This window comes from Rhyacophila brunnea, unplaced genomic scaffold (assembly GCF_057557595.1).
Source record: "Rhyacophila brunnea isolate RB1 unplaced genomic scaffold, BYU_Rbru_1.0 scaffold_3, whole genome shotgun sequence".
Taxonomy (NCBI): Eukaryota; Metazoa; Arthropoda; class Insecta; order Trichoptera; family Rhyacophilidae; genus Rhyacophila; species Rhyacophila brunnea.
In genome coordinates this window covers 37,013,908-37,037,336 of record NW_028232965.1, presented here as the reverse complement: position 1 = coordinate 37,037,336, position 23,429 = coordinate 37,013,908, and the positions used below count along the sequence as shown (strand labels likewise).

Genomic DNA, 23,429 nt, shown 5'->3' with positions numbered 1-23,429 from the left:
GCATAAAAAACTCATACATTAATTTGCGTATTAAATGTTTCATATTATATACAAACTACGGACTAATGGAAGCATTAAGTTAACGACATTTAATATCTACACAAGCAAGTAACTCGATCCACAGACGTATTCATAATATCGGAGCTTCCTGGAACAATTAACGTCTCGATCAAACTGCAAGTGGTAGCATTATTGTGGTAAGAGCTTTGGCGCGTCAACCTAAACCAGAGTTTTTAAAACTTTAGTTCATGATGTAATTTATAAAATACGTATATAAAATATATCTATACAAAGAGTTCTTTACTCACATAGACAGAAAGAAAAATAATAACTCTGATAAACGCGTATGAGGGATGGAGGTTGTCTACATAATGGTACTGTTGTGTCCTTCAGGGAAGAAGGCAAAGGAATCAGGTAGATTGGGTTAACAGGAACCTGATGTGGAGTGGTGGTGTTATCCTTCCTTCGTCTCCTTACCAAAAACTGGACTTCTGTGCAAATCCTGAGTAGTATTCACAGCTGTTACGTTTAAAAACCGTCGTCTTGAAGGTAATTGTCAGGTGATTTACCTTCGAGGATGTATTTACTATTTAGACTAGATGGCGAGAAGGTGATCGGGAAACAATAAGCTTTCACGAAAGTTAAATACTTGAAGTTTATTCAACGGAAATGCAAGTACATTTACAGCGGACAAGGTATACGCGTTACAAAGAATTAAACATAATAGACGAAGGGTGCGAGGTGTGTCTCTTTTTATAAATTTTTGGTGATATCATTTTAATTAGTTTATTGACGTCTTGTCTGTGATATCCGGTGTGGGTGCATAGTGCTATGAACATCTGATGCCCCATACTTGTGTTTATCAAGTTACAGTAATTCTGTAGGTATTGCATCATATTATATGGCTATTGTTTATTAACCCTTATTAAATTGCAATGTTTAGTAGGTTAACATACTCTGAAACTTGGGAGGTTGTATAACAGTACCACAAAGTAAATGCCTCTACTCTCAATACATTTAGCTATGTGGATGGTGATATTATATAGGAATCGCTTGAGAAACAATAACTAGGACATTTAGTAAGAGTGAGGTACACGAAAATTAGGAATCGAAGAATTTTTATACCTTATCAAATATTTTAATTTTAACTTAAAGTCAGCCTAATTAAAATAATGTACCCACCTACTTATTTTCGTTTTGCTTTCATTCCTTCACTAAAACCGTGTAGCACTCCTGTTCTCTAATTTAGGCTATTAATGGAATATTATTATAGACTAAGAGATACATCAGACGTATATTAGAAATGAGAGTATATGTACATCAGTGGCGATGGGTGACTTTTGGAACGAGGTAGGCTGTGGAGATCAGAGAAAAAGAATACACTTGTCAGGTATATTTACAGGAAATAAGAAGATAATACGATAAGACTACTGATGAATAGATAACACACATACTAATTTGATGAAAATTCAATAATTCACCGACGACGACGAGCGATGAGTTTAAATTATGTATTTTCATAACACAATGACAGATGTCACGCTGTTGCATATATTTTTAAACCTTTATTTATAACACATTCCTACATATACGACAGATGGCGTTGGCAAATTTAACTATTTTTTTTTATAAAATAAAGTGATTATATGGGTGCCTACGTCAATATGAAATTAAAACTTATTTTTCTTAGATGGTAAGCTTTTAAATTATACACAGTTTGGGAAACACTCAGCTAAAGCAATCATCTTTAACAGCTCATAGTGAACGGGAGAGCCATCAAACCGTCAAATAAAGGATTGGCAAATTCAATGCCTCTGTTATATAGTATTTCCCAACCATACTAAATTTTACCCAGGCGTTCTTTAAGGCTTAAAATAATAATAAGTACCTACATACAGGTAGGAAGCTATCTTTCTTACATCATCAGTTTTTATTAAAAATAATTATAAGATAATCGATTCTTATTAATTAATTATAGCATGACTTGAGTAGTAGGTACTTACCGCAATCATGAAGCATTGTGTACTTAATGAAGGTAGGTATTACCCATAATCGCATTATGCATTTAATATTTTCATTTTACCTTGCTTAATATTCTCTCTAAGATCCATATAATATAATGGGTCGGTGTCTTAACATAATAGGCATACAACGTTTCTACAAACATGTTATTCATTGTGGGCCGGCTCTCACATCTAAACTCGCCTCGTCTGCCGCACAGCCATACATCAAACCTTCCAAGAACGTCGATCCGGTGTTGCATATGAAAACCGCGCAGATCTACCCAGCGACAGTCGCACGTCCCTAATCTTAGAAACGTATAGATATTTGGATGCTGCGATCGGCGAGCCGGTATAGGAATGATCAATTCGTAGGTGTTTGTGTGCGTCCTGGCGTCTTCGACTCGCAGCCCGAAAAGCGTGAAACTCGTCGATTGCAACAGCAGATGTTTTTTCAAACTAAACAATCACATTCGACCAATCTGCAAAACACCATTTAGAAACGAGTGTTTTGTGAATAACGATGACATCACATCGACGTATTCGACGTTTTGATGTGAGAAGATAAAAATCTATAAAATTTGAAAGGGCATTTTAATCATGAATTTGTATTGTGGATAGCAAAAATTAATTGCCGTAATTTTTACATTAAATATTTTTAAATAATTGTACCTAGGTATTAAAATTATTGACTAATTTTTATCAACACTATTGTTACAATTTAGAGTTGCACTCGGGTGGTAACTATTCGAGAATATTAATTTTAATACCTACTTTTCGTTTCTGCTAAAACATCTTGCTATCAATACCTAGTCAAAATTATCAAGTTGGTTTCAAGAATTATTCGATAAAGGCATCGTCTGCCACATTACACCAGACTTTTACATGGAAAATCAGATAACCGTTGAATTAAATACTTAACGATAATTATTTAAGTAGCTGCAAAGAATATGTTCACCTGTTCGCACGACTTTTTGCTGTTAACATCTTTCTGGAATCGTCACTCAATATGATTGATTTTATAATTGGATGCAGTGTAAACGATCGTAGGATCTCACATGAGAGTATTCGTGGGAAAATTGATCCCAAATTAAGTTACCCATACCTTGTAATGTTCGGCTATTATTTTAATGTGAAAGTCTTTATTTATTGTTTTTTTATTATTATAAATGTGAACGGCTAATACTTTCACCATTTTTGTGTAAGTACCTACACAAATCTACCTCAGGTAGGTATATATAATGAATAGTGGATTACAAGATACGCGTAACCGCTAAATTAATATAAATTGTATATGTACTTAGAAGGAGGTTCATACCAAATCTATTCAAATACGAATAGAAAAGTGCTGATTGTGTTAATGGAAATTAATGAGCTTTTTCTTTATGCAGGTAAATTAACTAAGTAGTAGAAAGCCATCACATATTTTTTTACTTTATTTCTGAAATAAATATTCGTCGATAAAGACATTTTCAGTTTTAAAAATATCTACTGATAGGTAGGTACTCCTTTTATAATATTATGTTTGGTAATTGATGCAATACGTTAAACTATTAGTTAGAAGATAAATGACTTTTAATTTTTGTTGATAATGTTCTTACATGGCTCCGTTGAATTCATAATGTTTTTACATGATACCAGTGGCGTCCCTAGACTAAATGCCGCCCCATTTTTTATACAGTATTTTTTATCATCCGTGTCATTTATGTTCACAATGGACGTCGAAGGGCGACGGATGTAAACTAGACGTCGCGAACCCGACAAAAAAAATGGAGTCTTGTTAAACCTTTTATGTTAAGTAATACGTCATTTTGTTTCCAACTATTGAGTTAAATTTTTTAATGGAAATATATTTTCGTTATTACTATTTCTCTATTATCCAAATGATTCTTCTCGATTTGCCGCCCCCAAGTGACGCTCGATCTGCCTACCCCCACGGGACGTCACTGCATGATACTATGGCTCAGCTAGTAATATAAGCATAGCTTTATTGTTTCTTAAAAAACCATTCCCACTGAGATATCCAATGTAACTAATAATAAATTGTCAGTTTGAAAATAGCTTTGGATAAACTATTTTCATATAGTAATCACACGTAGATACAGGGCTCGAAATGGACCGGAACGCACCGGAGCGCCGTTCCTGTTCATGAAATCGGTAAAATTATCGCTCTGTCTCGTGGAATAAGTAATTTGACCGTCTGAGCTGGATAGGCCATATAATAGAAAATCTAACACACTTATTTTTATGAAAAAAAAACACATAAACTTTTGATAACTTTACTATGTAAAAATCTTCAGAAAACTGTCGAGCGCTCCAGTTCGTAAATTTTTCCATTTCGAGCGCTGCAGATAATATATATATATATATATCTTATTTTAGGAGGATTTAATGCATGCATTCAAAAACATAATTTAACATGGACATATTATGTAATAAACACAGAATAATCTGAAATTATATATAAAAAAAAACATGTTTTTGTCTCTCATGAAAAGATAATGAAAGGTACATCTTACCTAGATCAAGGCTATGTACAAACATTTAATATTGATTGGTTTACAATCTATCATCATAGTCATGTTATTACTTAATTACAGGTGCGTTAAGATGTTATATTTGATTAAAAACGTGTGTTTTCTTTTATCGACATTAAGAAGCGACGTATAATAATAATTGACATTTTAAAAAGTCGACCAATAATGCGAAGTGAACGGAATGTAGCGTACCTATTATTAAAAAAATAAATACCAAGACTCTCAAGATATGCATCTTGAATGTGTAATAAGATCTGGACTATTTGTCTGCTTAAGAGATATGATGTATATTATTAAGTCACCGCGAGAGATTTTTTATCGACTTTACGAATTTAATATTATTCGTTGAAGACTCAATAATAATTAAAACCGATCGGTGATTGCACTTAAAAACACGCAAACTCCTAAAATAGTGTGTCAGTAAAGTAGGACTCGAGAGGAATATTTAATTAAGTCTGTGAGAAGAAACAAAAATGCGACATTGCAAATTCCACACTGTAGTCTTTTGTAATGTCATCGCTCACCAACCCCTGAATATATTATAAATCAAATTAAATTATGTTTGAACAGTCCATATCGTAGAAAATTATGAGCATTAATGAAAGCAACATTCCACAAGACCACGCATCGTTACTTCTAATGAAATAGTAAAAAATCCCCAAAATAGTTTGCACACGTTTCTCATTCGCGGTTGAATTCAAAAAACGTGGCAATTTTTATAAAAACATACGGTACAAGTCGGTTATCCTGGATACAACAAACACATTTTGAAAATAGTCGATATACTGGATTATTTGTTTGGATAACCTAACCTAACCTAGCCTAACTTAACCTTACCTAAACTAACCCAAGCTAACAAATAATCCAGTAGGTATATCGGCTATTTTAAAAATGTGCTGGCCGCTGTATCCAGGATAAACGTATAGAACCAAACATACAAATTTTTGTAAAAAAAAATATTTACAACCTTTAAATTTTTTTTTACAAAGTTCATTTGTTTACGGGCAGATGTATCTTAGTTTGGACTCTGTATAATGAGAAATAAAAATGTAACATTGTAAATTCTATATTGTCGTTTTGCATCGCGGTTTCCACCTGCTTGCGTTTGTTCAATAAAAATTAGATAATATTACGTCAACCCGATTCGGGTAAGCAAAAAAATAAGATTGTCTTGTGTTCTATCTTCTTCTTCCTCGTCATCACCCTCGTGACATAGTATTATTATCATCGTGGACACTGGTATGAATAATGCGGAATTCTGAAATAGCTTTCTCCGTCTTTACCTATCTCTTACAAGCCGTGTTGTAGCGGATGCTGTTTAGGTACATATTCAAGTGAATTCCATTACCTGGTCACTTCACCTTATCAGCATTTTTGCCTTTTACCTCTTTTAACTAGCACACTGCCCAAAATAGTTATCTTTGTTTTTTTACCATCACGTCCTTAACACCCCTTTATCTTAGCAACCACTATATATTATGTTATTAACATTTTTCCCCCGTCCATTTTCTTACACGAATAGAATGGGCAGAATACATAGATAGAGAAATTAATAGCCCATTTACACTTGCGTAGATTTACTGCTGGCAGTACGTTTTGTAGCGACCATAACAATAAAATGCATCGTGTATGTTGCAACAGTGCATGATTGGATCAAAAAAATCTACTATTCACGCGACAATTACAACTTACGCAACACGTGCGCATGCATGGTAAACCGATCATCGCGAACCTGCCGGTAAAACATACGAACTACACCGCGCAGCACATAAAGCAAGCACGCAACAACAGTTATTGCTATCAGTAAATCTATGTAAATGTTTTAAATTGAAAACTTATTCTGAAATCATAGTGGTACGTATCGATTCAATGAACAAATATTTTATATAAGATTCGTTAGTAAGAAGTTATTATCAATTAATAAATAGTTGTTTTCTTTTTGTAAAATTATTTTTATTTAATTCTTGAATACTTCGCAGTGAATGTAATGCCACCTGCGACCAACAAGTGAAATAATAGTGAAATGATTAGGACGGTAATATCACCAGGCAACCTGTTTTCACGGCGTGTGTGCTCTCCCGGCCTGTTTACTCTCCCGGGACGAGAAGTGCGTCCTTGCGGTCGCCTGTGGCTTTTTAATTGATAGAGATTCCGCAACTCGACAGCGGATATTTTTTTACAACTATTTTTTACAAGTCTTGTAAGTAGGATTGATAATAATAATTATTAAAAGAAGATCACTTATCTTTTATTCAAGTCTTGTTTTGAACTTTTACTTTTAGTAGAAGCTTTAAATTATTAGATTGACACACAGATGAAGTGCCTAGTGACAAACACTATAATATATATTATTATATTCGACCATGTCCGATCCTAATAAGATCATATGGGCCTCCACAGAGTAGAGGTTAGTATTAACAGATTTTGTTTTTACGAGAAATTGATGTCAGCCATTTGCTCAAACTATTAGGTCCATACTCTGACTCATACACAAATTGAAAAACAATATGTGTTAAGCCGCACTATTTCATTACAAAAAAATATTTTTTGATAAGATGATAATCGTCGGATTGGGGTCACCACTTTTGGGATCGAAGTGGAAGTGAGTGATTTAGTGATGAAGGCGGCAGTAGTAGAGATGTGGATGTTTATTTATCTTGATGCAGTAGTACAGAGAGTAGCTACAATGGCCGGAGTAAGATTGTATTAATGAACTGAGAGACTGGACTCGAGTGAAATGACGATTTACTATGTCGAGTGTAGGACTAGTGACGATATTAGTTTTAGTTGCATGACACACTAGATGCCGCGTGACGGACTCGATGAATTGAGTGAGGATTCATTCATTGTCCTTCCAATTTATACATACAATTGTAGTACATATTATTTTTTACAAGAGATATTGTCGTAATTAGCACATCATAACAGACCCGACTGATCTAGTTGAAATGCTGACGATCATTATCGCTTTATTGTTTTGTTTTGACAACAAAATGTACATATTAAAAGTATATCACTCATTTAATGCTGAGTTACTACAGTTTTATAGTTACCTATTATAGTATCATCAGCCCGTGATGGATAGGTTTTAAAGTATATGCTTATAATATAGTCGTGGGTCTCGATTGAGTCCCGTCTCACATAGAAATTGGTCTTGACTGCATCACAGCCAAATTGTCGAAGTGATTTTGTGGTCATTTACAAAACACATGTAACTTAATAATGTACTGTCGCACATAGCGTCGGTGCGACATTTTTCGTATAAAAAAACATCTATTACAAAATTCACTCGACATGAGTCGCAGGTAAAATAGCAAAATGTTGCATCGGCGCAATAGGCTGTTTTTCAATCATTTCGGATAACCACGTGACATCACTGTCCCGGCATGGTCCCACCCATCTATGAGCGCGGAAGAGAGTTGCAGCATTATCGCCAGATTTCACTTGTGACCATGTCTCACGTTTACAACATATTATTTTGTTGATGATTTTAAATTTGTGTTTGGTTAGATGTTCTATCGTCCATTTCACTTATAAAAATACTGAGTAATCAGCTGAGTTATTTTTTAACCCATTATATTAAATCTTTTGCTCTTAAAAAATCGGTAGTCTATGTTTACTGCAACTTGCAAAGTAAAATATAATATGAATGTATAATAGATTATTTTAATTGTTATAATCAGATTAGGAGTCGGGTTCGGTTAAAGTCAGAATCACATTCTTTAATGGAACCGTTGTTGAGGAAATAGTTCAAACTTAAATCACATCCGTGGTACAATGCTGTTCTTTGGCCTGAGGATTATAATTATCCTCGATAAGTTTCTTCACACGAATGTAAATAATATATTAATTATCAAGTGAACTTTTCTACTTTCTAATTAACTGTATTTCTTTTCAGAATGGATGTACTGCCTTGCAGCGAGCTGCGGCTGATGGCCACTCAGAGGTTGTCAAATTACTACTCCAGCATGGAGCCGATCCCAGTCGACAGGATAATCTGGTAAGTCTACACTCTATCTACAGTATCCCCTTATTCAGAATTTTTTCGTGGTGATTCCTAATAAATCGGACAAATCGCGAAAGGTCGTTTCCAGTAGACATTTATAATAAATAAGAATGAGGTGGCTCACAAACAAATAGGTCTGTAGAGCCAATTTCAAAACCATAAATATTTCATGTAAACTCTAAAACACATGACTTATAGTATTGGTAATTCAATAGTGTGAGTTTTTTATTGTAAAAAAGGTACTGATAATGCCATATTTTGGCAAAAGTCTGACTTTCTAGGCTTTACTATAATAGGGGTGTACCAATGTGCCCTTCAAAATTAAAAGACACCCACCTCCCCTAAAATATAACACTGACAAATCATCAGGGCTCAAAATGTATCGAAGCGCACCGGAGCGCCGTTCTGGTTCATAAAATTCCCAAAATTATCGCTCCGTCTCGTGGAAATATTAATTTGACCATCTGAACTAGATAATAATATACCATAATTATATTATAATAAAAATCTAACAAACTTATTTTTTATAAAATACACATACAATTAGACAACTCTATAACAAAATTTTCCTAACATTGTCAAGCGCTCCGGTTCGTAAAATATTCAATTTCGAGCGCTGCGACAAATATAACAATATGTATATAATAAATAACCAATAGCTAATTTACTATTCGGTTAATCTTCAAATATTTCACGTGTGCATATATATTTTTTTAATTATTTGCTATCGTTGGGAAATATTGAGTATCCAGATGAGAAAATCAATTAAATAATTTTACTTTCACCAATTTAATTTTCAATGAACAGGAAAATAGGTAATTATGAATAGCTATATGCACACCGGTTAGCTCTACATTTCCGTTTCCCGTTTCACGGAAAATGTAGTATGCAATAAACATCTTAATAATATATTGAATAAATTGATTAATATTATCAATCATTCACGATATATCACGTTAGAAAGTGTCGATATCTTAAGTTAAAGAAATCACAACGGCCCCTCCGAACTTGTCAGTACTTCAGATGTCCACGTACCTAAAACCATTACTGTTTGACAGTAGTAGGTTTCGTAGAAATGCTCCAATCCTCGGTAGAAGGCGGCTCTCGTGGTAAAGTGCGTAAGGCGCTGGCCTTCCTCCCGAGAGTTCTGGGTTCGATTCCCAGTGAGGACACAATATGTATGTGTTTTTCTCAAAGCCTGGGTGTTTGTGATTGTTCAAAATTACTAATACCTAATCACCTTGTACGAAAAAGCAAGGACATGATTATTGATAATTCTAAAAAAAAACCCCACACAACGGTGGCCGCGCGGCTTAAGCGTTGGACTATAACACCGTGAATCCCAGGTTCGAACCCTGGGTCTGGCAAGTACACATATTGTTTTTCAATTTGTGTGTGAGTCAGGCAGGATATGGACCTAATAGGTTGAGCAAGTGGCTGACATCCATTTCTCGTAAAAAACAAAATCTGTTGATACAAACCTCTACTCTGTGGAGGTCCATATGATCCTATTAGGATCGGACATGGTCAAAAACAATCCTTGGTAGATAATATGTAAGTACCTATGTATTTAAAAAAAAATGTATTTGTCAGTTTGAGATAGTAAAATAGTTATTTGCACCTAACGATTTTGCACACAATTTGAGACTAAAAAATGAGATGAAAATGGTGCGGCATTAAGGGCGGCACTTCGCCTAGGGACGTCAGTGTCTCTATGCAGTGATGTTGGATGAATGAAAAGGCATAATTTGCTCGTGTATCAGCTCATCTGAGTAGTGATCAACGTCAGATGAATAGTAAAGACGGTGGCGATGAAAGGGTTTGATTGAGAACAAGTGCGTCTAACGTGTAATTAGTTGAAGTTGATAATGGCCGCTTCCCGAGAATTTTTATGAAGTAATTTCATGTGTAGATAACCGACATAGATTGTTTGCGCCTGGGGTTTTTATTTAAATAACAATCTATTTGTTGTGATGTAAATACATTTAATTTATTGTGGGAACTAAAATATAGCCACGCAACTACGTATAAAAACACACATTAGCTTGCTGCTTTATTAGTTTGCAGAAAAGTTTGCGTGTGATACCGATAAATAAGCCCAGCTTTTTATTTTTTTAATTTATATTACAACTTTTTCGCACTTAGTAGTAAGTAATTCAGGCAACATTACTTTCCCCATAATATTTTACCGTTATCCAAGTCGGTATTTCAATGATCTACCAATTCCTAGAGTGCAATATTTCCTTGATAGTACTGTTTCACTATGATGTACTTTTGATTTATTTTTGAACATTGTATTATTGCTATTGTTAATAAACATTACCTGAACAATCAGTATCTTGAAATAGACTTATATATATTTTTAAACTTCTATAATAATCTGTATAATATAAAATTCCCAACCTTTTTTTAGTTAAATGTACCCTTGAAATAATTTGCAATATTTCGGATAACCATTACTGGCGAACTTGCAGCGGTATTTTATTTGAAAAGGAGGCATGATTACAACATAATATATACTTGTCAGCGTGCTAAAAAGACAGCAGCCGAGTAATTTCTTACCTATGCGATACGACATTGTAATCATTACCCCCTTTCACTCATCTTTTTTCAATCTGAAGTCGTCGCTGAGTTGCCGTGTGCGACTTTTGAGTATGCTAATATTTTATTGAACAGGCATTTCGTGATAATTTACAATTCATAAAGCTAATCCAGTTTATACAGTAGAGGTGAGTTGGAAATACTGTCATCAGTTTGTGTACTCAAGTTTCGGATGAAACTACCCATACTCAGTATGTGTGGCCCAATAAACTTATTCCAAAAAACTTGTGATGATATCATTCTGTTTCTGTTCTGTTCTGTGCACTCGCTAGTTGGTAGACTTTCAACACCATTGACATTAAATGCGCGCGAACGAAATAGCACTTGAATATAGGTATATTTTAATTTATTAGTCTATTGCGTTCGAATGTTTGAATAATAGGTCATAAATTTTGTGTCGCAGCACAGTGGTGAGATGACGCACAGGCTTAGGCTTGTTAATAAGACCGCTCAAAACATGTTTAAAATTTTAAAAAATCACTGTTATTCATTTTTGTTAACAAGAATATTGTAACCTAACAGAAAAACAACTCATAAATTTAAAATGTGTTTAAAATTTTATAATACTTAAATGGGACTTTTCGACAAGCGGAGCTCAGCGTATTTTTAGCGATTCTATTGAAGCCGATACACAGTCTGAGTTCCCTGAAACGATACGTATTTCAAATACTAATATGGAGTTGGTTTTAGTTTCAGTTGAGTATGAAACTTTTGTCGCATATGCACGCCAAACGCTCTATATTATTATAGTATTCCAAATACTAGTAAGTATTTTGGAACAAGTTTCTGTACTAAGTATTTTTTATACTGATAGTAAGTATACTTAGTCTTCAAAATCGACCAGTTTTCCCATCTCTATTATACAGTAATATAATATACATATCTTCAACTAAATCCTAACATTAGTATATATTGCTTTAAGCTAACTCCCACTTATAAAATCATCCGAAGTCGGATCTGGCCTAATTCCCGAAGGGGAATCAATTTAGAATATATACCTAGATTATACTGATTCATTTTCACTTTACACCTGGTTTACTATTTACAGTATGTAGATGTAGAATAAAATTTGTATCAGTATTGTTTTGTTTCTCTTTTATTAAAATTCTTCAATTACCATAACGTGAAAATCTGACCATGCTAAACTTCTTTATTATGATTGTTATTAACAGATCGCATGAAAAGCGTGGTTTTTTTTTTGTGCAATACTCGCGGAACCCTGGTTGCGAATCACTACTCAAGGTCTTTAACTTAATAATTCGTCCTGGCGGTGGTTTTGATAAGTTATTAACACATTATTTTCTCTAACTTCTTTTGCCGCCCACGTATCAAAAAGGATGGCTCACCAAACCAGCGATATGGTTTTGGGGTCAAACTCCTCTGACTGGATGAAACTCAGGCATTGTTTTTTCATTCAAAATATTATGTAATACAATCGGGTGAACGGTGTTTGAAAAATGTCTCGCCATCCTCTTGTCTATTCCTGTCTCCTACCCAGAAACACCAATAATCTTTTTAAATAATCTATTACGATTAGCTTTCACGCCTATACTTGGACATATTAATATTATAATCCGTTGTGCCCGTCATTATTTGACATTTATATAGGTACCTACCATGGCCCCCACATCTTGAAGCGGGCCCCCAGGCCAGGATCTTGGGCGGCCCCCTTATCTATCGCTATGGTTAAAGACAGTCTGACGCTCTCTAGTATTGTTTTTCAAATAATGGTGTTCGAGGTCAAATAAAATTCAGTGTAAGTTAGCGATTTTTTAACACATCGGATTATGGAGTTGTCGAGTATTATCCAACACGTCCCAACAACCATATATTTTAAAATGGTAATAATTCCGAAGTAAACTAGCGCTGCAGGCGACTTTTTTTGCTATTAGAGCAAATTTAAGATGTGCATTTATCTCATTTATTTCGTCGACCCATCACGCCGCCCCCCCCCCCCCCCCCCCCCCCCTGAGCCCGGGCCCCTAGGCTAGAGCCCTGTCAGCCCTTGTGGGGGCCATGGTACCTATTCAATATTAAATACCGACTACTACAATAGTATTTAAGCCCACGGTAGCCTAGTCGGTAGACCACCCTTCTCTGAATCCATGGATGTGTGGTTTTATGAAAGTTTATGAACGTAGAACCAAAACTTGTCAGCGAGGCGGTTCTGGGCGAAGTCAGTGAAAGATTTTTTGTTGTGTATTGAATGCATAATTTGTTTTACTTGCAACATAAATGTTCAGATTGGCTGAGATAATATTACCACGTTATGCACACAAATGGCCGCCAATACGCATTAATCTAGTCCTTTTTATTCCTACCCGTCATGACAACTTTGAGGATCCGATCTATTTAGACCTGATATTTACTACTATATTATAATTTTTGATTCGTTATGTGTACTTCCTCAAAGTGAGTTTACGAATCCTAATGTAGACAACGCCTTTTTTGACATCATTTTCGAGTGATTGTCGAATTACAAAATATAATTAATTCTACGTTAAAATCTAATATCTTTTTTTTTTCAATATGACGTGATTAATTCAAAGGAAAGGACCCAATGGGTAGGTAAAACATCGAACAACCCCCCGTTGAAATGGTAATTAACTTTTTCTTCTACAAAATAATATTCTAATATTATTTTCAAGCTGGACGGATTTTTAATTTACTCCTGTATAGTATCTACCTAAAGGTGCCATCAGACTTTCAGGAATTTTGCATGTTTTTATTTTATGAGAAACCTAAGTCTAGATAATTTAGGTTACATAATTTATTATAATGTCAGTTACCTTGATTTTTTCGTGTTACGTTTTGTATTTGATTGTATTTAATACTTGTGGCTATTATGTGTTGTAGATAGACGAATTAATTTGTTTTATAAATGTGCACTGGTACAAAGCAATGAGTACCTAAATTCTTCCCATTATTATGAAAGCACCATAACAATAAAAGCAACACAAAATAATTTCTACTGTTTTTAATTAAAATATGTAAATAGGGTAACTAAATATCCCACACAAACCAGATAGCCTAAACCGGAAACGCAAAACCACTAATTTTTACCGACCATAGATTATAAACGCTTTTTTGCATAGCTATTTTCTTAAAAATATCTAGGTAGATACTTACTTATCTATTTACGTTCCAAAATGATTTTTAACTTTATAAATATTTTGTTTTCAATTCGTACCGGAATTCTTGTGGTTATTGACTTATTGTTTTATTGTCTTGTCCAAATCAGTAATGTCACACAACATTGACAATTTGAATAAACTGAATTGGATTTAGACAATTACAGTATCTATCACATTTACCATTGCCATAATAAAATAATACATTATATTGTAATGTTTTGGCCACACCAAGAAACACTTTTTTAAAAATAAATACTACACAAAATAAATGAAAGTGCAGTAATTTGTTTGAAAGTTTTAAAACTTGACACACGTCCACATCTGCAAACACTGCATCAAATTGAATATATTATGGATAGTCTACAATATAAATTTACACGCTTTAATCAAAACAACATTCTACATGACCACGTCCACGTCCACGCGTTCGTTACTTCTTAGCCGGATCGCACATTTCAACTCGCCTCGTCTACCGAGCCACAGCCATAAATCACACCTTGTAGGAACGTCGCACCGATGTTGCATATGAAGACCACGCACATAGGCACCTAGCGACAGTCGCGCGTAACCTCTCGAAACGTAGATTTGTATGGGATGCGGTGACCGACCAGCTTCGACATCGAAACAGCAATGACAAATTTGTAGGATCTGCGTATGCGTAACTGCAACTCGGACGGCGTTCGACTTGCAGGTGGAGTCGCATGAGATGTATTGCAAGCAGCATCAGCGCATCTTTTCTATACATTGGTCAGCTAACGGCCGTTGTCGGCGGTTAACGAGGGTAGTTTATCATATTACCTATGTTTGTATTGAAGTATTATAATTATTGTTACAATAAGTCAGCCGTCTAAACAACAAAATGTTATCTCGCTCTAAAATTTAGCACAGCCAATAGAGGTACTGTTAAAACATAGCACTTATTGTAACAATTACAACAAACTTATTGTAATTGTTACGATACGTGTTAATACTTCGATATACAAATATGAAAAACTACCCTCGATAGCGGCCGATAGCAGTCTTGTGTATAGAATAGATGCGCTGGATGTTTTTTTTTATTTTTTTTTTATTCCAGTAGTGTGCGAAGGTCCACAAGATAACGTGTATTTTGTGAATAACGATTACGTCACATTGACGTATTCGACATGTTGCAGACGGACGAGTTGAGATGTGTGAGCCGGCTTATTGAACAGTAAAAATTACCCCTAGGATATACAAATGTTTGTAAACAGTTTTTATAGAATGTTTATTTTTCGTCTGGACTATGCGTCTTAATTTATATTTTATTCATTGCACGAATTACATATTAATTAGTAAATATATCCTGATTAATTGATCATGACATTGATTTAAAATTAATCAACGTAATAGACTCATTCATATCAGAATCCAATACGAATAGTAGAAAAAAAATCTCGTGTTATTTTTTTCTCTGATCATCCCAATCTTGCCAGTATACATATTATTTTGTCGGTAACCAGTTGCTGGTATCAAGTGATTCGTATTATTCTCAGTCTAATAATTACACGTTACGTCAGCACTGTGTAAACGGAATATGTATTTATCGACCAGTTCCCATGCCCGAGGAAATGGTTTGCTTCAAAGAGTATAAATAACTCATTAGAGTACGGTATCGTAGACGACTGTCTGACACTCCTTATCTTTATCTCATAGTTGATCAGCTATGAAACAAACAACCTACGCGGGAAAAATCCCATTCATACATAGACATTTAAATTTTCACTGAAGGGTTTGAGAGAGCCGCCAACGCGAACGGTTGGAGCCACTACCTTCTAGGTATTATAGATTTAAAAGGCCACGTAGAAATTTTCGCGCCAAAACTCCGTATGTAGTCGTATTTCTTTAAATTTTACTTTATTTTAAATTTAAATTTTACTAAAACTTTAAATACAATATTATATTAACTGTAAAAGGCTTGTATATAAAGTTAAAATAACGCCTCGTCGAACTGAAACAAAATATGCAAAAGTAAATTCGTTAACAATAAAAACAACTGTTTTAAATAATAAGGTATCGTAAAATAATTTTTTATCAGTGAAATGTACTCGTACTTTAACAAGTTCTTTCGTCGGAAGAATACTGTAGCCATAATAATTTATATTCTATAAAGCTAATCCACTGAATTACTAATCTGTGGGTCTATTCTATTCTATATTTGGGTAGTTTATCATATTTATGTATTGAGAAGTTAATTCTTACAATAACTTAACCGTCTGAACTGTCAATAAGTGCTATGTGTTAACAGGACCTTTCTTGGCTGTGTTAATTTTTAGAGTGAGATAGACAGTTTTGACGGCTAACTTATTGTAATAATTATTATAATACCTCAATACAAAGTGATAATATTTATCACTTTAATATTAAAATTTTCTACGTAAGGGTGTGGTCCTATAGGTATATCATTTCAAAAGATAGGTTGATTCATAAATATGAAAATAATTGTGTTTTAAATATTTGGTGAAATTAAATTATTATTGTACGAGGCTTGTTAGTTTTATTATGGAGATCTACAAATACCACACCTGCGTATCTATTCTATACACAAGACTGCTATAGGCCGCTATCGAAGGTAATTTTTCATTTTTTGTATCAAAGTATTAGCACTTATTGTAACAATTACAATAAGTTAGTTGTAATTGTTACAATAAGTGCTATGTTTTAACAGCACCTGTCTTGGCTGTGTTAAATTTTAGAGCGAGATAGACAGTTTTGACTCTTTAGACGGCTAATTTATTGTAATTGTTGCAATAAGTGCTAATAATCTATATAACGGCCTATAGCAGTCTTGTGTATAGGAATAGATGCGCTGATAGATTAGTTGCGCTAGAAAGTTATAAGAAAATATTATATATTATGATGTCAATGTGTACCCATCCTCCTAATAATCAGATAGAAGTGAATTTTTTAATGCTAGAAACACAATATTACGAGGGTGGGTCAATAATTCCTTAGAAAAAAGCATTAAAACAGTTTTTATTTTTATATTTTTTTTTTATTTCTCAACATAATCTCCTTGGAGCTCAATACACTTGGTTAGACGTTTCTCAATTTTTTTTAAACCGTCAGAAAAATAAGTTTTCGGAAGGTCCTCAAAATAAGCATTTGTCCGATCGATGACTTCTTCATTTGAAAAAAAACGTTGTCCACTTAGCCATTTTTTTAAGTTTGGGAAAAGGAAAAAGTCACTGGGGGCTAAATCTGGCGAATACGGTGGGTGGTCGACCAATTCGAACTTCAATTCTTCAATTTTAGCCATTGATCGTAAACATGTGTGAACACGGGCATTGTCCTGATGAAAGAGGATTTTTTTCCTGTTTAAATGAGGCCGTTTTTCTTCAATTTTGTTTTTTAGCTGGTCCAATAAAGATGCATAATAATCCCCTGTTATTGTTTTTCCTTTTTCCAAATAGTCAACGAAAATAATTTCACGTGCATCCCAAAATACAGTAGCCATAACCTTACCAGCTGATTTTACGGTTTTCGCCTTCTTTGGACATGGTTTGCCTTCGCAATCCACTGCTTTTACTGTTCTTTCGTTTCGGGAGTATAGTGGTGTATCCATGTTTCATCTACAGTCAGAAAGCGACGAAAAAATTCATCCGGATTGCGTTGCATGAGCGACAACAGGGCTTTAGAGGCCACCACCCTATTGCGTTTATTGTCGACTGTGAGCAAACGCGGCACCCATCTTGCAGAAATATTTTTCATGCCCAATTTGTCATGTAAAATAAAAATGACGCTACCTTTTGAGATCCCTGTAACCTCAATTATCTCACTCAACTTTAATCTTCGGTCACTTAACACCATATCGTGGATTTTATTGATCATTTCTGGTGTAGTCACCTCTACAGGACGTCCTGAGCGTGGTTCATCCTTTGTTGATGTACGACCACGTTTAAATTCATTTAACCAGTTATAAATAGTTGCAAGTGAAGGAGCAGATATGCCGTGAACTAAATCCAACTCATTTTTTATTTCCTTTGCTGTTAACCCTTTTATATTAAAATGTTTAATAACAGCTCTAAACTCAATTTTCTCCATTTTCCATTTTTCCATTTTCCACAAGCAAATTTTTTTTTTAAATGTACGAGAAACACACAACAACCCGACCAATCTGATTGAAACTTCGCAGCATACTGAATCGGTAGTGCCGCTGCATGAAAACAAACCGCTTACAGTACTAGTCGCGCCACCTGTCGGCTTTTCTAAGGACTTATTGACCCACCCTCGTATCATCACGTCACTTGAGGTCATGTGCTATAACCACCAGAACATTTAATAATAAAAACTGACAATGTAGAAAAACGTTGTATCAATTACCTATCGTTTGCGACTTCCTTCCAAACTACTAAAATAAAAATATGAGATGACGTGACTCCAAAATTTGTAAGCTTACAGAAAATAAAAAAGTTCTATTATGCGTCAGGTTGATTTTTGTGGCATGGTACACATGAGTTGACCTTATGTTCTGATACACTATATGCTTTTGGCTCAAAATATGCTACGGAATAGAAGCATCTGTCTGGTAATATTTTAAATAGGTACCAATTAAAACGACATTGCACACTTTTTGCCTGTGGCGCGACCTTACCATGACAGTAATGTGTTTCTTCTTTTTTTTTGACCATGTCATAGGATCATATGGGCCTCCACAGAGTGGAGGTTTATATTAACAGTTTTTTTTTATGAGAAATGGTTGTTAGCCACTTGCTACCCTATTAGGTCCATACTCTGATTCCAAACATAAATTGAAAAACAATGTGTATTTGCCAGACCTAGGATTGGAACCTGGGACCCACACCATTAAAAACTGACGCATAAGCCGCACGCCTATCATTGTTTCTATCATTATAAAATATACCTACCACATAATAAATAATTTCTCATTTTCTTTTTCAGCATGGCAATACTGCTCTTCATGAGGCAGCTTGGAAGGGTTACAGTAGATGTGTTGCTCTGCTGTCTGGCCGGAGTGAACTGCACACCCGGAACAGCGGAGGATTTGCTCCTTTACACCTCGCTTGCCAGAATGGGCACAACCAAACATGCAGAGAAATACTCCTTGCAGGGTGTGAACCTGATATACAAAATAATGTGAGTACCTATAAATCCAATTTAATGTCTTTCATAGTTAGTAGGCACATGAAAGGAATGTCGATATTGTATTAAAAGTTGAGTCAAATCAATAATGACAACCTATTCTCACGCTCTCAGAACGAGTCTTCCCCTTGCTATTGCCAGAGCTTTTCTTAGTAATTTTTCCTAATAACTTCACTACAAATCTCCAACATGTAGAAATCATTATTACAGTTAGTAAAGCATCTCTTCTGTGAATAGGTATCTGGAATTCATATATTTGCCTAACTCTCACCTTTCATTCAGGAATGTATCTGTGACACACTGTGCATGATCATATGACATTATAATTAATGCCCACCAATCCTCGCATAAAAAATGCATGGTAGTTTATAATTTACTTCATCGAATTCAACTTTGTTTAAAATACTATCCAAATTCAATCACAATGCGCCTGTAACCTCTTATGCAAACAATAAACATCATCCTCCAAGCCAGGGCTCCATTCCAAGAATCCACAATGGAAGATATTATATAACTATCCTTATAATAGTTTCTTGAATAATTAAAAAATCTAAAAACTGAAATAGAGTTTTAAGATAGCTGTTAAATATATACAATGTATCCAATATTTTACAAGCACAAGTCTAAACCCATTTTCATGTTGATAATATCAGGGTAATTAATTTTTAATTATATATTATGTTCTAATACGATTTTTTAAATTTATTTTTCAGTATGGTGACACATCTTTGCATACATCAGCCCGCTACGGCCATGCAGGAGTGACACGGATCTTAATTTCCGCTGAATGTCATGTCTCTGATCAGAATAAAAATGGTGACACACCCCTTCATATTGCGGCTGCGATGGGCAGAAGAAAATTGACAAGAATCCTTCTTGAGGCTGGATCGAATAAGCAACTTAAGAATAAACAAAATGAAACAGCCCAAGACATAGCAGTGCGAAAAGAATTGAGCGAGATAGTTGAAATACTTGGCGTATCTTCTTCTAAATCGAGAAAAGACGGAAGGAAAAAGGAAAAAGAAAAAAGAGACCGGAGCAAAGAGAGAGCTATCGATGTTCCAGATGGATTAGCAGACAGGTCAGGAAGTAAACGAAGTAAAGAAAAAGAAGGCCATTCAAGTCCAAGCAAACATAAAGACAAGAAAAAGACCAAAAATGTTCACTTTGAAAGTAACGGAAGGCATTGGTCACCATACGGATGCCATTACTACCCAGATCCAAAAAACTTTCCAAAACCCAACTTAGATTCCCTGCCAAAAGAACCTCTCAAAAAAGGAGAACAATATTATCTGGATTTAGCAGGAAATATTTGTAAAGGTCCAGTGGGTGTAGGCTACACCTGCTATTGTGCACCATTCTTCAGACACATGGAAGATAAGCTTAACAGGGATAAACAAGAGATAAAGCACCATATAGATAAGGCTCATGAGAAATTAGATCAGAAGGTGACCAACTTGGAGCTCAGAACTCAAGGACAAATATCAGAATTAACTCGGTGTGTGGCTGCAGAAAGAGTTTTGTGTAGGGAGAGACAACATCATCTGGAACAATGGTTAACGAGAGGAATGATTTTCCGAGCATCTGAAAGAGTCAGAAAACTTGATTTCAGTCCTAAGGGCTCAGTCGATATTGCACCACTCAAAAGAACAAGAAGTTTAGAAATGTTGGATGCAACATCCAAAACATGGAACATAATACGCACATTTAACGATAGTGCATTTCAAAGAGAACATTTCGGCAGCAGTTTCAAGAAGTCAATGAGAAATACATCAAAGAGTGCAGATATTTTAGAGGTAGAGACTAAAAATGAAGGGATTCCGTTTCGAAAGGGAATTATGAAAAAGGATAATTCAAAAAGTACTGAATTTTTAGAACCTCAACAGCAACGGACAGTTAATAGCAGCAGTGCTAGGTCATCTAACAAGAGTATTGGTATGACAAGTGCAACAGACGGAGTCAACAAATTTAAAAGAGTGATTGAATCACCTCACAATGTGATCGCAGAAATTCATGTCAAATCAAGCAGAAAAAAAGGCAGCGAGTCACACGGTGATTCGGACAGTAAACAGATTTCTGAGTCAGATGAAAAATATTCATCGCCGAGTAAACGATCCAGCAAATCATTTCCCAGCGGCGACACTACGGCCAACAGTCAGTGGCTATCGGAAGCGTCCAGTGCATCAAAAATGAGTGTTGTTACTAATCCGCAAAATTCTCAAATAAAAACCTCACAATTACAAAACACAACTGACGAAATAAGCAATAAGTCGTTTTTAGAACAAGAGACACCATACATGATGCTGCAGAAGGAGCAGAATAGAAATTGTCTTGTAGGAATAGAAAATGATGGATATGTTAAAATACCAAAACATTCGATAAGATGTGATGACGGAATTGTTTATGATCGCTCGAAATCGCCCATGATTCATACAAATCATATGCATGATGAAAGCATGCAAAGCTTACAAACCGTATTAGAAAATTCACAAGACACTTTAGAAATTGAAAGTGGTCCTAGAAAGTCAGTGCATGAACTGGTTGCAAGAATACAAGAACAACAATTTTTGGATGAAATTCAAAGAGTCTCTCGTTCTCCTGTACGGGAAACAAGATCTCCAGTGAGTAGATCGCTGTCACCAAACTATCAAACTTCATCTCCTCATCAACCGAGTGCCGCATGGCAAAACAATTCTATTCCATTAAGCGACAGTACTCACTTTAACACCATAGAGCCAATCAATCAAACAACCGTTCAGCATAGTAAACCGTCACATAAAACGGCTCAGAACCCAAAGTCACCGGAAAAGAAGAAATTCAGTTTTCACAATCTAATCCCTTTTCCTTCAAGAAAAATGTTTAATTTCCAACATAAATCTGATGGAAATAGATCTGAAAGCAGTGACGAAGAAGATGCGCCAATTAGAAGTACTTTAGAGCCAGGATTAATGCAAAATTCAAATTTGCTTACGACTCTCCCGCTGCCAAATTACGAAAATATGATATCCGGACAGAACGCCCAACCGCAAATTCCATACAAAACAAATTTACCTAACGGTCATTTCAGTCACAATCCAAACATGGCTTTGAGAGGAAGTTTGCTGCCAATACCTAAAGATGCATATTTCCACGAAATACCAAACAGGCAAAGGTTACACGATAATGCGGTCATCGGTAACGTAATGAATCAAAGAGGCTCTAGTCAATACAATCCCCCTCCCGGCCATATCCACATACAAAATCATCCACATTTTCAAAAGACTGGACTGCCTCCGTACTCTAACAATGTTCCCAATGAAAATTTTCCAGTGAATTACAGTAGAAGTCGTAATCCCGTGTACAGCTCGAATGGTTTACTCAGCGAAATGATGCATGATCACATCGACAGAGAGATGGCGAGAACCCCGCACTCCTACACAAGCCAATTGGATGAAAATGCTGAAATAGAGATCTCCAATATAAATAATCCAAACATTCATTCGGATTTTCAGGGACGATATGCTAGCAATGCACTCGTCAACGGCCAAAGCATTCTTCACGGTTCACACCATTACCAATCACACGGCCACCTTCCCGCGAACATGCATATGCCACTGGAAAGCAACGGAGTCAAGCACAACTCGCATGAGCCACCAAACGACAATCACTTTCAGCAGAGAATGCAAAATCTAGCAATCAATACGCATCTATCGGAATTGCAGAGCCAATTAGATAGAGATTCGCATAACGATTCCGGTTATAGCACCAAAGTGTATGGCAGCTCTCAGGGAGCGTCTCCCAGTTTATCCGGTAATGTCGATTGCACCGAAAATGTCAACCAAAAATTAGGACTCGCCATAAACCGGAATATAAGAAACGATCCTCTGAATCGCCCACCGCACCCTCACCTCGGAGCATCTAGCCTCGTATGATTATAATGTGTCAATTAATTTTTAAATACACTTTAACCTAGTTTTAAGAATAAAATTTGATTACGTAATGAAGTACAATTTATGGATAATATATCGTTAACAGTATTTTTTATTTAACT

The 23,429-nt window shown here is 35.2% G+C and overlaps 1 protein-coding gene across 2 annotated transcripts in view; it reads left to right on the top strand.

The window, feature by feature from the left end:
- Positions 1–23,400, top strand: part of dgo (ankyrin repeat domain containing protein 6 diego) — a 245,741-nt gene extending 222,341 nt beyond the window's left edge. The window contains exons 3-5 of one of the 2 annotated variants that reach the window (XM_085953293.1): positions 8,436–8,537; positions 19,199–19,393; positions 20,113–23,400. In XM_085953293.1, coding sequence (XP_085809419.1) covers positions 8,436–8,537; positions 19,199–19,393; positions 20,113–20,164 — 349 coding nt within the window. In that variant the 3' untranslated portion in view covers positions 20,165–23,400. Of the gene's footprint in view, positions 1–8,435; positions 8,538–19,082; positions 19,394–20,112 lie in introns of those variants that run through there. The other variant, XM_085953292.1, reaches the window with a different exon arrangement.
- The last annotated feature ends 29 nt before the right edge of the window (positions 23,401–23,429 follow it).